The sequence below is a fragment of the Lepidochelys kempii genome, chromosome 7, assembly GCF_965140265.1.
Source record: "Lepidochelys kempii isolate rLepKem1 chromosome 7, rLepKem1.hap2, whole genome shotgun sequence".
Taxonomy (NCBI): Eukaryota; Metazoa; Chordata; order Testudines; family Cheloniidae; genus Lepidochelys; species Lepidochelys kempii.
The window spans coordinates 69,042,716-69,055,227 of record NC_133262.1 but is presented as its reverse complement, the minus strand read 5'-3'; the positions used below and the strand labels follow the sequence as shown (position 1 = coordinate 69,055,227).

Genomic DNA, 12,512 nt, shown 5'->3' with positions numbered 1-12,512 from the left:
ACTGACTAGGTCAGACCTCAGTGCAACCAACATTCCCATTGTTATTGCTGCTTGCTGTGTGCCCATAATATCTGTGAGAATAAGGGGGATACGTTTATGGCAGGGTTGGAGGTTGAGGCAAATCGCCTGGTGTCTGATTTTGAGCAGCCAGACACCAGGGCGATTAGAAGAGCACAGCAAGGTGAGCTGCGCATCAGAGAGGCTTTGAAAACCAGTTTCATGACTGGCCAGGCTTTGGTGTGACAGTTGTGTGTGCTTCTCCTTGATGCAAACCCTCCCCCTTTGTTGATTTTAATTCCCTGTAAGCCAACCACCCTCCCCCCTTCGAAATAAAGTAACTATTGTTTTGAAACCATGCATTCTTTCTTTATTAATTAAAAAAAAATGAGAAAACAGACAAGATAGCCCGGGTGGGGTGCGGGAGGAGGGAAGGCCAAGGCCACATTGCTTATTGTATCAACACTAAAAATCAAACTGTTTGAATGACAGCCTTTTGTTGCTTGGGCCATCCTCTGGAGTGGAGTGGCTGGGTGCCTGGAGCCTCCCACCGTGTTCTTGGGCATCTGGGTGAGAAGGCTATGGAACATGGGGAGGATGGTAGGCGGTTATACAGTGGAAGCAGCGGCAGTCTGTGCTCTTGTTGGCTTTCCTGAAGCTCCAACAGACGCTTCATCATATCCGTTTGCTCCCCCAACAGATGCTTCATCATGTCCATTTGCTCCCCCATTAGCCTCAGCATCGTGTCCTGCCTCTGCTTTTCGCGCTCACTTAATTCTTTCCTGGCCTCTGCCACTGAATGCCTCCATGCATTAAGCTGTGCCCTATCAGTGCGGGAGGACTGCATGAGCTCGGAAAACATGTCATCGCGAGTGCGGTTTTTTCACCTTCTAATCTGCGATAACCTCAGGGACGGAGATGATAGGGGGAGCATAGAAACATTCTACGCTCTACACTTCTGGGGGGACTGCATGGTCACCTGTGCTGCTGAGTTCGCCACGCTGACCAAACAGGAAATGAAATTCAAAAGTTCCCGGGGCTTTTCCTGTGTACCTGGCTAGTGCATCAGAGTTCAAAGTGCTGTCCAGAGCGGTCACAATGGAGCACTCTGGGATAGCTCCTGGAGGCCAATACCCTCAATTTGCGTCCACACTACCCCAAAATCGACCCAGCAAGGTTGATTTTAGAGCTACTCCCCTCGTCGGGGAGCAGTACAGAAGTCGATTTTAAGAGCTCTTTAGGTCGACGGAATGGGATTGGTTGTATGGACGCAGTCATTTTTAAATCGACCTAACGTGGCTAAATTCGACCTAACCCCGTAGTGTAGACCAGGCCTAAGGGAACTGTGTTTGGTTTCTGGTTTATCAGTGTGGTATTGCAGAGGCTATTTTGTTACTGGTTTGGTGAATCTAATTAAAGAATAAATCACCAATTTTTGCGGTTTGTCTGCCCTGAATGTGGAATTCTCAGAGTGGCCTGCCCAAGGCACCCAATCACATCAATGATGGGGTGTTTACACCACGGAGGAAAAGGAGTTGTTTAGAGCTGGTCCAACTGGGAGTAATGGGATGAAGTCTAGCACAGGGGGAAAATTAGGCTAAATAGCAGGAAACATTCCTTAATCATGACATCTATTTGAATGTGTACGGTCTCCCAAGGGAAGTGGTGGAGGCTCCATTGGTTTAGATATTTCAAATTGGATTGGAGATCACTGGAGAACACACTATAGGGGATAACCCTGTCCTGATACCCTAAACAATAGACTAGATGTTACCTATTTATCATAGTGTACGAAAGCTTTAGAAACTGAGCTCGCTATATATAGGCACCAATTGAAATTCAAAGATCACTGTGGAATTAAGTCTTTTACAACTACTGGTTCATAATAGAGGTCTGTCATTAAAGGTAACAAGAGCTAGACAGGTTCCCAACTAGACCTCAAGTACACTTAACTTCCTGATTCTCAAATGTTTCTCTGAATAAATACTTAATCACTGCTTACTTATGCTTCTTGGAACATTTAATTAACTTTACACAGCTGAGTACAGATACCAAGCTTTATGTGTTTTTGTCTCAAAAATTACAGGGCAAATATCAGTTTTCATGAACTTTAATCCAACAGTTCACATAGCCACTCCTGCAGTGGTTAGGAGAATGTAATAATCTTATTAACGATGGTTGAACCTGAAAAAGATTTAGGAAAGGCCTCCGAACTTCAGGTGTTTATCTAAATTGGTTTTGGTGCCTTCGAGGAGTCAAGAAACTGCACATTTGGGGAGGTTCAAAAAGGAACGGTACAAGAAACTTTGTCCATCTCAGATGTAGACGGCAGGGCCTCTGAGATCTAGAGGGTCCTTCATTTTTTCTTATTACTATTTTTGTATTACAGTAGTACCTAGAGGCACAGTGCATATAAATATTCAGAGACAACCCTTGTGCCCAATAGCTTTCACTCCAAACAGACAGGAAAGGCAAAGAATGGGAGGAGAAACAGACCCAGAGAAGGGAAACAACTCACCCAAGGTCACACAGCATGTCAGCAGCAGAACAAGAAACAGAACCAGGGTTTTGGTATTGACTTCAGTGGCAAACCAAGATTCCACCCAAGCTCTCAAGTCCCAGTCCAGTCTAATGAACCACACTGTCTCCCTAGGTGTTTTTCAGCACCACAAAACATTGCTCCTTTCATGGCTTCTAAGAGAAGAGAACCCACTCATCCAGATGCTGTAAAACAACAGGAAAAAATGAGAGAAACTCTAGAGAGCAGACAGGTCCTGCTGCCTGGTATCCCATGCATCCACATCAAAGAAAAGAAGTCACTGGGGAGATGCAGGTACTCGGGCTGAACCCTATGTTAAGTCAACCATGGCAGCCTCAGCATCAGACTTTGGTTTTGGTACTATGCTGAAGTCCTACAAAAGGGGCAGATTTCCTGCTGTTTCCAGGTCTGTATTTGATTTTGGAAGTATAACCCCTCTTAAACCTATTTATCACAAGGACGGGTGTTATCCAGCAATCTTCATATATGAAAGGAAAGTCCTTCCAGCTGTGTAATGAAAAGATAAAATGAACTAAGTGGCTACACTGTGATAATCAAAGATAGATAAAGCCAAGAGAGTTTTGTTTGTAGAATAATAAATCTTTCTTCTTCACAGAATCTATGCCATTCTAGTAGGCATATTTTTGGCCAAGACAACAATAGGACTTTAAAGAGGTTATTTTGCAAGTGAAGAGTCAACATTTTGAAGCCCACATAGTGGACATTATATCAAGAGTTGCTATTCTATGCCAGTTTTGAAGTAGCAGTCATGTTGCACATTCTTAGACTGGCTGGAGACCTTTGCTGTGTATGGGCCTGTACAAGAGACCCCTCCTTTACTCCCAAAAAACTAGCCCATTCCCTAATATTGGAACTCAAAGTTTTGCTGAAGCACACTGTATGAATTGGCCATACAGAGGAGTCCCTACAGTGTAGGATAGGAAAAAGATCACTCCCTGGCATGGTGTAGAGTCCAACACTATGCAGGCTCTCTGTGTAGCAACATCTAGGAAGATCTTGGGAACAGGAGAAGATAGGACCAGAGTGTCTGTTGCTCTATATACCCTGTGGTACCTCCTTTTCTCCCTGCATTGGTGAGAGAACAGTTTGAGGACACTCCCGGGAAGCTGGCTCCATGGGGTGGGGAAGTGTATGAGAAATTTCTTACCCCCTTCTGCTCATGAGGATTCTCAATGCCCAGTCCAGTTACGCAAGCTGAATGCCAGGTAGTAGTAGTGGTGGTGGTGATGTGAGCCAAGGCTCTTCGAAATCAACGGCTCGACACTCATTGACTTCAGCGGGCTTTGGATCAGAACCTATGTCACTGCTGGCAGCCCCCTTCTCAAACCTTGCCTTTGCTGGTCTGATAATGGTGGTCAGATGAGCATGTGGTTTGTGTGGGTGTGTCAAATCTATTCAGCTTACACATCAGAATGATACTATTTGTCAGTGGTTAGTATGATATAGAAGAGTCTTGACAGAACTGTAAAATACTGTAAATGACTATTTCTATAGTGCTTGGACATAGAACATGGTATTTGACACAAAAAACAAAATGGGCAGCTTGCAGTATAGCTAAATGATCTATGATTTCAAGGGCTTTTGTTGTGGCCTCCCTTTATAATAACTGAGTTGGATTTTTTTGCAGGGTTTCATAGTACACAGTATGGCCTCAGTCCTGCAAAGAGATGCATAAAGGCGGATCCACCATGTATTTCTCCACTGAAGTATACCTGTGTGCATTTCCTTCCAGGATTGAGACCTGTTCCTCTAATGTTGTTGCATAGCGTATGCTGCATTATCCAGGCATGTAACTACAATGGAATGTACAAAGTTATCTTAGCATGGGACTCCTCAAACACATTAAGCCAAACCCTGAAATCCTTATCTGGAGCTTAATCAGCCACAGTGAGACAAGGCAGAGTTTGGTTACTATCATTAACCCCCTCTCAAATTAGGGATAGTTCTAGTTGCAGATCAATCACCTTCAGTAGTTACTATTTCCTTAGTAAGCATGAGGAAGGAAAATATTACACCATGATTTTGTTTCTCTCAGATAAAATAATCACAGACAACATTAGCTATAATGCTGAGAGAACAAGCTCCTGTTTATGTTTGAGACACAGAATATTGCATGGACTCTGCCCTATGAAACAACTGAAAGAATGTGCTTTAAAATTCACAGATAGTGAGGCGGTACTGGTTGCATTTTTTGTCATTCCAGCCGCCATCAGTGTACATCTCTACACAGTTTTCCCCTCCTTTGCCATTTGGCTCATATGCACGCCAGTTGGTATAATTCAGAGGTTTCCCATCCAGATCATGGAATTCACCTGGAACATCACTCTCCCTTATGCCCAGATAAGCATATCTGTTAAACTGTTTCACAATATCCCAAATAGCATCGTTCTCCTCCTTGTTCCTAGGGGTGGCGATGGAGCCACCAGCATGTTCACACGCTTTTAATGTGGTTTCAAAATTGACTTCTTTCCCATTGGTAGCGAAAATTTTTTCCCCCACTTCTGTTATTTTTCCTTCCAAAGTAAGGACTGCAAAGGAAAGTGAAAAGATCTGGTTGGTTTTTTTTTGTCGTATTTTATACTGTACATGTTGCTACTATACTCCTGGGAAGGGAGAAAAACCACGTGGAAATGAGAGAAAGGAAAAGAAGAGAACATTACAAATAGAAAGGGAAGAAAGAGGAAAAAATAAAGGGAGAAAGGAAAGAGGATTGAAAAGAGATAGAGGAAAAGAATGAAGAGGAGGAGAAAATGAGGAACTACCTCTGTCACAATCCCACCAACTCATTAGTTTTTTCAGCGAGTCTATATAATTCTTCACCTACGGAAATCTGTCTCCTCCTACAACCTCAGTGTGCACTGCTCCCCCCGTACTAAATACAGTTTCAGACCTGATCTGTTATGTACAATTGGTAGAGCTGGTTGGAATTTTTCAAATTTTAACAAGAGAAAAGGAAAGTAATTTTGATAAAATCTTTGATTTTTCTCCCCAATTTTCCCCAACAGCTCTAATGACTACACAACCCTAGAGTGTATTGAGAATATAAGCACTACTGACATCATACAACTGCCTCAGTTTCAATGATTCCCAAGAGCTCAACACAAAAAAAATTCTTTTTAACAAGATTTTTAATGCAATTTGAATGAATGTGAGTGGCGTTTCCTTAAAGGTCCTTCCTACTCTGGGAGAATCAGGCCCTGTGTCAGCTCACCAGAGATCTCATTTGCTTCGGAGAACAATTGTGGTAGTCCTATACAGATCCTCTTGCTGAGAAAATGGGCCCTGAGCAGTCTCCTATTAGGGATTTGTGCTTCTCCAGAGGGAGTTCAGTCCCCTGAGTACCCACCCCAGATGATCTATGTTTCAAAAGAGCTGAGCCGCACACCTCACCTTGTATGTATCTTGCTCCTCCTCATAGATAAACCAAGGAGAATTAGCCAAAAGGGGGTAACTTTTCTGCTCTGTTAAGACCTGTAGATTCCACTCTCTACAGTGAGAGCTGCACATTAATCAGTTGGTCATGGTGAGGGAAACCTACTCCCAAAGAGCAACATGTACAAGCAAGAGAAACTGCAACAGCCTGCTTGATGTTTTTCTCCATGTGCCGCCCTACATGCTGGAGATGCACAGCACAGTCCTTCGCACTGGGCTGTGCCTAGTCCCTTTTGATTCTAGTGTAAGTTCTTACAGTCCATTCATACATGTAGTATGCAGAATGCTCAGTATGTTGTATAGCCCTAAGCCCCCATCTATGCTGCATCTTATGGGCAGCCTTTTGCATTGCCCTTTATACTGCATAGACACACACACTGACCAGTCTTTCTTGGGAGGCTTTCATTACTGCAGTATCTGAGTGCCTCACAAATGATCTTTCCAACACCCTTGTGAGGTAGGGCAGTGCTATTATCCCCATTTTATGGTATAGAGAGACTGAGTTACTTGCCTAGGGTCACACAAGATGTTTGTGGCAGAGCAGGAATTGAACCCTGGTCTCCCACATCTCAGGCTGGGCTGCTGGATCATCTTTCCTCTTCTTCCAAAGTGCAACAAACACCTCAGCATACTTAATTGGTATTTGGAAGGAAGTTTTAGTGAGGAAAGTTTTAGAATTGAATAAATTTTTTGAAATGTAACTTACTTTAAGTTGGGCTATCATGGTTCATTTTGTACATTGCATTTTACACAAGTTGTGAGGAAAAGCAGAAAGATTACCTCCTTCCAGTCTGGTAATTTGATGTTTTAAAAACTGGAGGCTTTCTTGCAATTCAGGGTCAACAGAAGCAGGCAGGCCTAAAGATAAAAATAATAATTATACAATTGATTTAAACTGGACTTCACTGATAAGAAAAATGCATCATATACAATTAATAACAAGTTTCCAAAATTGGCTTGTACTTGACATATATCAGTTTCATTTTCTGGGGTGGAAAATTCTATTTTCCTGTATGTATATATTTTCAAAGAAACCCTATCACATATTGATTGTTCTTATCCATAATACATAAAATATATGTCAGTTGAAACTCCAGCTCTGGAGAGTAGTTACTTAAAGCAGATTACATGTGAAATAAGATCAGTTTTTCTAATCTGAAGTCTTTTGTGTGTGTGAAATCCATGAAAGGGTTAATATTTTAGAAACCATATCCTGCGTAGGCTGAACCAATCAGAACTTGCTCTGATTTAAATTTGCAACTTGACAGCCACAATGGAAAACTTTAGTGGGTGTGGAGTTTGTGTGATATTGAACAGAACTGGAATCCTCTTCTCTGCCTCCTTTATGGTCAGTTAAACTCTTATAGTTTTACGGTATGCTTCTATCTGAATAGTGACTGCAAAAATGTCATTGTAGGGTTCCATGTAGGTTCTCTCCAGGATGACATATGAAATATCCACAGTTTATAGATACAGAGATTTTAAAAACAAAAACAAAAAACCTCCCAGCATGCAAGTTTATCATGGGATCTGAGAATCAAGCTGGCTATTTTTTTTCATACAAAATCATCACCAGTAATAAAACTTCTGCAGGCAAAATTATGCCATGACACCTGTACAGTCCCATTGCTGTCATTGGGGTAGCATAACTGTAACTGATGAAACTCAGTACAGAATTCTGTTGCTGTTGCACAAGGAGGAATCGATTCCTTCTCAGTATCTCAGAACTGTGTTGGCTCTGCATTTGTAAGAGGAGTAAAAGGTAGTAAAATGTACTTTAGTCAATACAGTCAGGAGATCTGATAGATACAGGAAGCAGATCAGTTGAATAACAAAGGCACCATTTGTACAGTCACTTCTAATAGCAGAACTGCACTTTAATAGACTCAGTTACTTTTCCCTGGACTGCTTTATACGCAGCACAAGTATCCAGTTTTTTGGACTAAACAAAGATTAGTCTTATTCACCTTGTGGTCCAGGCTCCCCTCTCTCCCCCTTGTTGCCTTTTTCACCCTGGGGCCCTTGAACCCCAGGAAGCCCATCTCTTCCGGGAAGACCTAGCATGCCACTCGGTGGCCCCTGAGGACCTGGAGAAGAGAAGCACACAAATGAAAAACATACAAAACTTCTTTTCAACTGATGCATTTTATGGGAAATTCAGAACAGTGGTTTAACAGATGCTGGCCTGCAAAGCAACAAACTGCATTGTGCTTCTGAATAACTTCATTAATGCACAAGCCTCGGGTGACTGTTGGCTTCATAACACTGACTCCATGGAATGAGCAACCAAATGCATGTTAGGATCCCAACTACTTGAACCTTGGAGCATCTTTGGTGATGGAGCTGGAGAAAGCTTCTGATCTGCCCTTTGGCATGGAAGGAATATTGCACAATGAAACAATCAGCATCTGCAGGTGGTGCATTAATAGACCAATGGTGCATACAGCCTCTTGGCTTCAACAACCTGAGAAGTGCATCAGAAGCCTAATTAATCCACTGACATGTAATTGCTTCCTGGTATTACATTTTCATTAATTCATTTTAAAAACCAGTTTTGTTGAGCATTATAGAAAGTATCCTCTGCATGAAAAGTAGTTCCCACTGAAAGGGTAATAGAAAAGAGATGGGGAAAGTTATGCTTGTGAATGCATTGATCAATTGTTAATTTTCTGCCCTAATTCTCTCTTATTTTAAGAATACTGTGAACTGTTGCCTTCTCTTCTTATGCCCAAGAAATCAGCTGTAGTTTATGCCCAATAGCCACTTTCATCTCATTTTCTTGCAAAAAATAAATGGGGACTACAGACCAGCGCCCAATTTAACTTTTACACTTGGAAGTGGTTTAAAAATGGCTGAAGGAGCCACAAACCTTTGCTGTAAGGGAAGCTTGTCACTGGGAAGGGGACAAATTAACAGTTGGAGCTGAGTGGGAGATTTTTTCCACAACAGTCTTTGAGATATCAGTTTTCTTTCCTGGCCCAAATCAGGACAAAAAAGTAGAAATCATGAACTGATAAGTAAGAAAAAAAGTTTGGATCAGGTCAACTAAAGTGTTTCATTTCTATAATTTCAAAACGTTTTGGTTTTGACCTTTTTAATGCTCCCCCCCTTTTTTACATTACAACTCAACTAAAAAAAAATAAAATAAAAACTGGGTTTGAGCCCAAACCCAAACTTTTCTTTTAAAAAATATCAACATTTTTTTAATTGTGAGATTTGTCAGAAATAACCCTTTCTGCAAACCATTATGGTTTTGACAAATTGACATTTTATGACAAAAAATATTGTCAGAAAATTCCTAACCAGCTCTATTAAAATTGCCACTTTTCCCTCCTTCAGCTTCCCACTCTTCTGCCAAAGAACTGCTTTTGTTTCCCTCTCATTTCCACAACATGAATGTTCCTCCTACTCCACACCACGGGGAGTTGTTGCACCAGTAGAAGTTCACTAAAGTTGGAATTACAGGACAATTTCACTCTAAGCAGAAATTCACGGTATTTACTGACTTCACCATCAGAGGGTTCCACTGTGCATTAAATAGAACTCATCATTTCTTTATTTCATCTGACTCAAGGAAACGGGTGATAAACCATTTAGTTTACTAAGCATAATAGTCAACACAGCAATACATCTATTTAACAGGGGAGATAACCACTGACCATACCTGGTGGGCCTGGGTCTCCTTTCATACCATCTCTTCCATCTCTTCCAGGCAATCCATTGACTCCTGGGGTGCCAGGGATTCCAGGAGCTCCTGCACACTTCTCCTCAGCATGACATGTCACCAAAAAAACAGCTGCTGTTGCAAGTATGTGAAGTGACTGGAGTGACAGCATTGTTCAGGCCAGCTACAAAAACAAGCTGCATTTACCATGCAATTCTGCATTGAGAAAATAGGAGCTCATTTATGCTAACTGGAAATAATGAAGAAGTGGTGACTGTTGGCCTTGAATGAAATTTGGCCTTGAATGAAGTCTTCAATTTGGGATTAAATCTTTCAAGTTTCGTCCTGTCCCCCGCCCATTTATATTGAGGTTATGGAAGTATCCCTAAAATGATCCAAGGTTGAGAGAGAATATTAAAATAAACAATTAGTCATTTGGTGGCAATGGTCATAAATCATGCTCTTTTTTTTATTTGATGTGTGTAAATCAAATGTAATATATTACACGGCAGTTTTGAAAAATGCATCATTCCAAACATTAACTTGCAAGCAGGATTGATTCTCATGTTATGAATGGCTAAGTCCCTTCGTTTTCAACCAATTTTTACCGAAAAATTCCCAGGTTCTACAAAAAGTATGATTCATTTTTTCCTGATTTTTCACCCTACTGTTGTATCATTCAAATATATTAAAATATCTTATTTTATTAGGAAAATACAATACATAGCATGAGATACATGCATTATGATAATACATTAGTCTATGTGTATACGCAAACCTGCCTGTTGAAGTAAGGCTATGTATTAGTCTAGAAGATACACCCAATAAACAAACAGACACACATGCAAGCTCTGAAGTGCGTGTGCATCTGAGCATCCTGATAAATCCCTCACCCACCACGTATACATTTCAAGCTGTTAGGAGATAACAGTTTGAAGTTTTAACACACTAAAATGGGAAGAAAATGAAAATCTGTATCAGAATATATTTCAGAAGTATTTGAAAGTTTAAAAATAAACAAACACAGGAGAAAAGGATGAAGTTGAGTGTATGGCTTACAAATGGTGTGGCCCAATTATTAAATGTAAATATTTATAGGCTAATAGTTCTAAGTCTACAACAGTAAACTGTTTATTCAAATGAAAAGTTTTATTTGGGGATTAGAGATATATTGTTTTCTTAAACTCAGATGTACCGTTGTGTTTTGAGTTCTGGTTTAGTTCTGCAGCAAACCACACTGAGGAATGGAATTCAAAGCATTAATCTACTAAATACTCCCCACCCCCCCATCTTTCCGTCCACCAACCGCCCTCCTCCCCCCCGATATTTACCCAGAAAAATTATTAAGTTTTTTGCACTGATTTTCACCTGTATTTGTTGTTTTGGTAATAAACACTGGTAAATTCCTGGGGAAAATTAAATAAAATAAAAACTGAAAATGAAGGGCCCTATGTATGGCAGATCACAGACTATTTGCATCTGCAAAATAACTTTATAATCCACACCAAGTCTAAATGACTCAAAGTGGTGAAAACATTCAAGAACTAAACAGAACAGTTTTGACAACACTTTCTTCTCAATTTTGGATCAACTATACAGCTGGTTGAAATTTTTCAAATGTCAAAAATGTGAGCAATTTTGAAAAAAAATCAAAATGTTTTCTGACCTGCTCTCATTACAATCTAGTTAGAAATGGTTAAAGTCAAACTGGACGTAATGTACGGTACTAAAGCACGAATTCTCCTTCAGTTATTAGCATCATTCAGCTAAAATAGCGAGAGTGGTGAAGATGGGTTCAGGATGTCGGTGTGGCTCTCCCATCCTACCTTGGGTGACTGTGTCCTTGATTGGGTGACTCTCATATAATGTGTTAGACTTCTGCATCCATTTGGAGTCCTACTGACTCCAAACTAGTGGATCTTGATGCAGTTCCAGGTTCCTGATCCTTTGGATGTTAAGATGAAAAAGCAATTATTCAACTCTGAGGGGATGTTTACACAGCAATTTCGAGGCACGATTGCAGCACGTGAAGGCAGACCTGAGCTAGCTTCCATCGAGCTAGTTTGCTAAAGATAGCTGTGCAGCTGCGATGGCACAGCATGCCTATCCAAGTACAATCCCACCCAGACCCTCAGGCGGCCAGTCCATGCCGCTGCCCATGGCCCTCTGGTTACAGTGCTATTTTTAGTGAGCTAGCTGGCTCAAAGCTAGCTCTGGTATGCCTACACGTTGTGTCCCAATTGCAGTATAGACATACCCTAATTCTTGCTCGTCCTCTCGCTCCTCAGTCATAAAACCCCAGCATTTTTCAAGCAACTCCACATCTGTTGAAACCACTAATACAAGTAGACTGGAATAGTAACAATAAAGGTAAATATAGCGAAGCATTTGAAAATATAATGGAAAATGTAAAGGGAGAGGTTTGCAGCATGGCCTAAGAGAAGTTCTTTGTAGTTTTATAAAGAGTTCACTCACCCTTCTGCTCTGAAGTAGAATGAAAAAAAAGTCCTCAAAAGTCTCACTTATAAAGTATGTTATTTGATAACACGCCTTCATACCAAAGTGGAGGCTAGATAAGTATAATTTGCATAATTCTTTTTTGTTTTGTTCACACACTTAATTTGTTATACAAATACTTAGAAAAGTTTCAGGAACTGCGTGATGCTGATTTTCTCGATTATAGTAATAAGTTATGTTTTAAAGGAGGAAAAAAACTCTCAAGCAGAACAGATCGTCTCAAAAGATTTTTTTTTTTGAGTTAATTCAAAGAATACAAAGTTTTCATGGACATTTCATCTCATTTCTAAAATAAACCTTGTTACTGTTAAAAAGATTACAAGGAAAGATGGGCATGTAGCT

The 12,512-nt window shown here is 40.7% G+C and overlaps 1 protein-coding gene across 2 annotated transcripts; it reads right to left on the bottom strand.

Moving 5' to 3' along the window:
- Positions 1 to 4,594: 4,594 nt before the first annotated feature.
- Positions 4,595 to 11,996, bottom strand: LOC140915321 (pulmonary surfactant-associated protein A-like). 2 transcript variants are annotated; one of them, XM_073354907.1, is made up of 6 exons: positions 11,911 to 11,996; positions 11,480 to 11,598; positions 9,654 to 10,038; positions 7,957 to 8,076; positions 6,770 to 6,847; positions 4,595 to 5,085 (listed from the first exon to the last, which is right to left on the bottom strand). In XM_073354907.1, exons 3-6 carry the CDS (start codon positions 9,823 to 9,825, stop codon positions 4,709 to 4,711), a joined length of 747 nt encoding a protein of 248 aa, XP_073211008.1. In that variant the 5' UTR covers positions 9,826 to 10,038; positions 11,480 to 11,598; positions 11,911 to 11,996; the 3' UTR covers positions 4,595 to 4,708. The 2 variants fall into 2 exon arrangements, with proteins under 2 accessions (XP_073211008.1, XP_073211006.1); XM_073354905.1 differs by having other exon boundaries at positions 9,654 to 9,837.
- Between the last annotated feature and the right edge of the window lie 516 nt (positions 11,997 to 12,512).

Coding starts and splice junctions, on each gene's coding strand:
- LOC140915321 (XM_073354907.1), bottom strand. CDS start 9,825: ATGCTGTCACTCCAGTCACTTCACATACTTGCAACAGCAGCTGTTTTT. Junction 8,077..9,653: donor AGGAGACCCAGGCCCACCAG/GTATGGTCAGTG, acceptor TCTCTTCTCCAG/GTCCTCAGGGGCCACCGAGT. Junction 6,848..7,956: donor AGGGGAGCCTGGACCACAAG/GTGAATAAGACT, acceptor TTTTATCTTTAG/GCCTGCCTGCTTCTGTTGAC.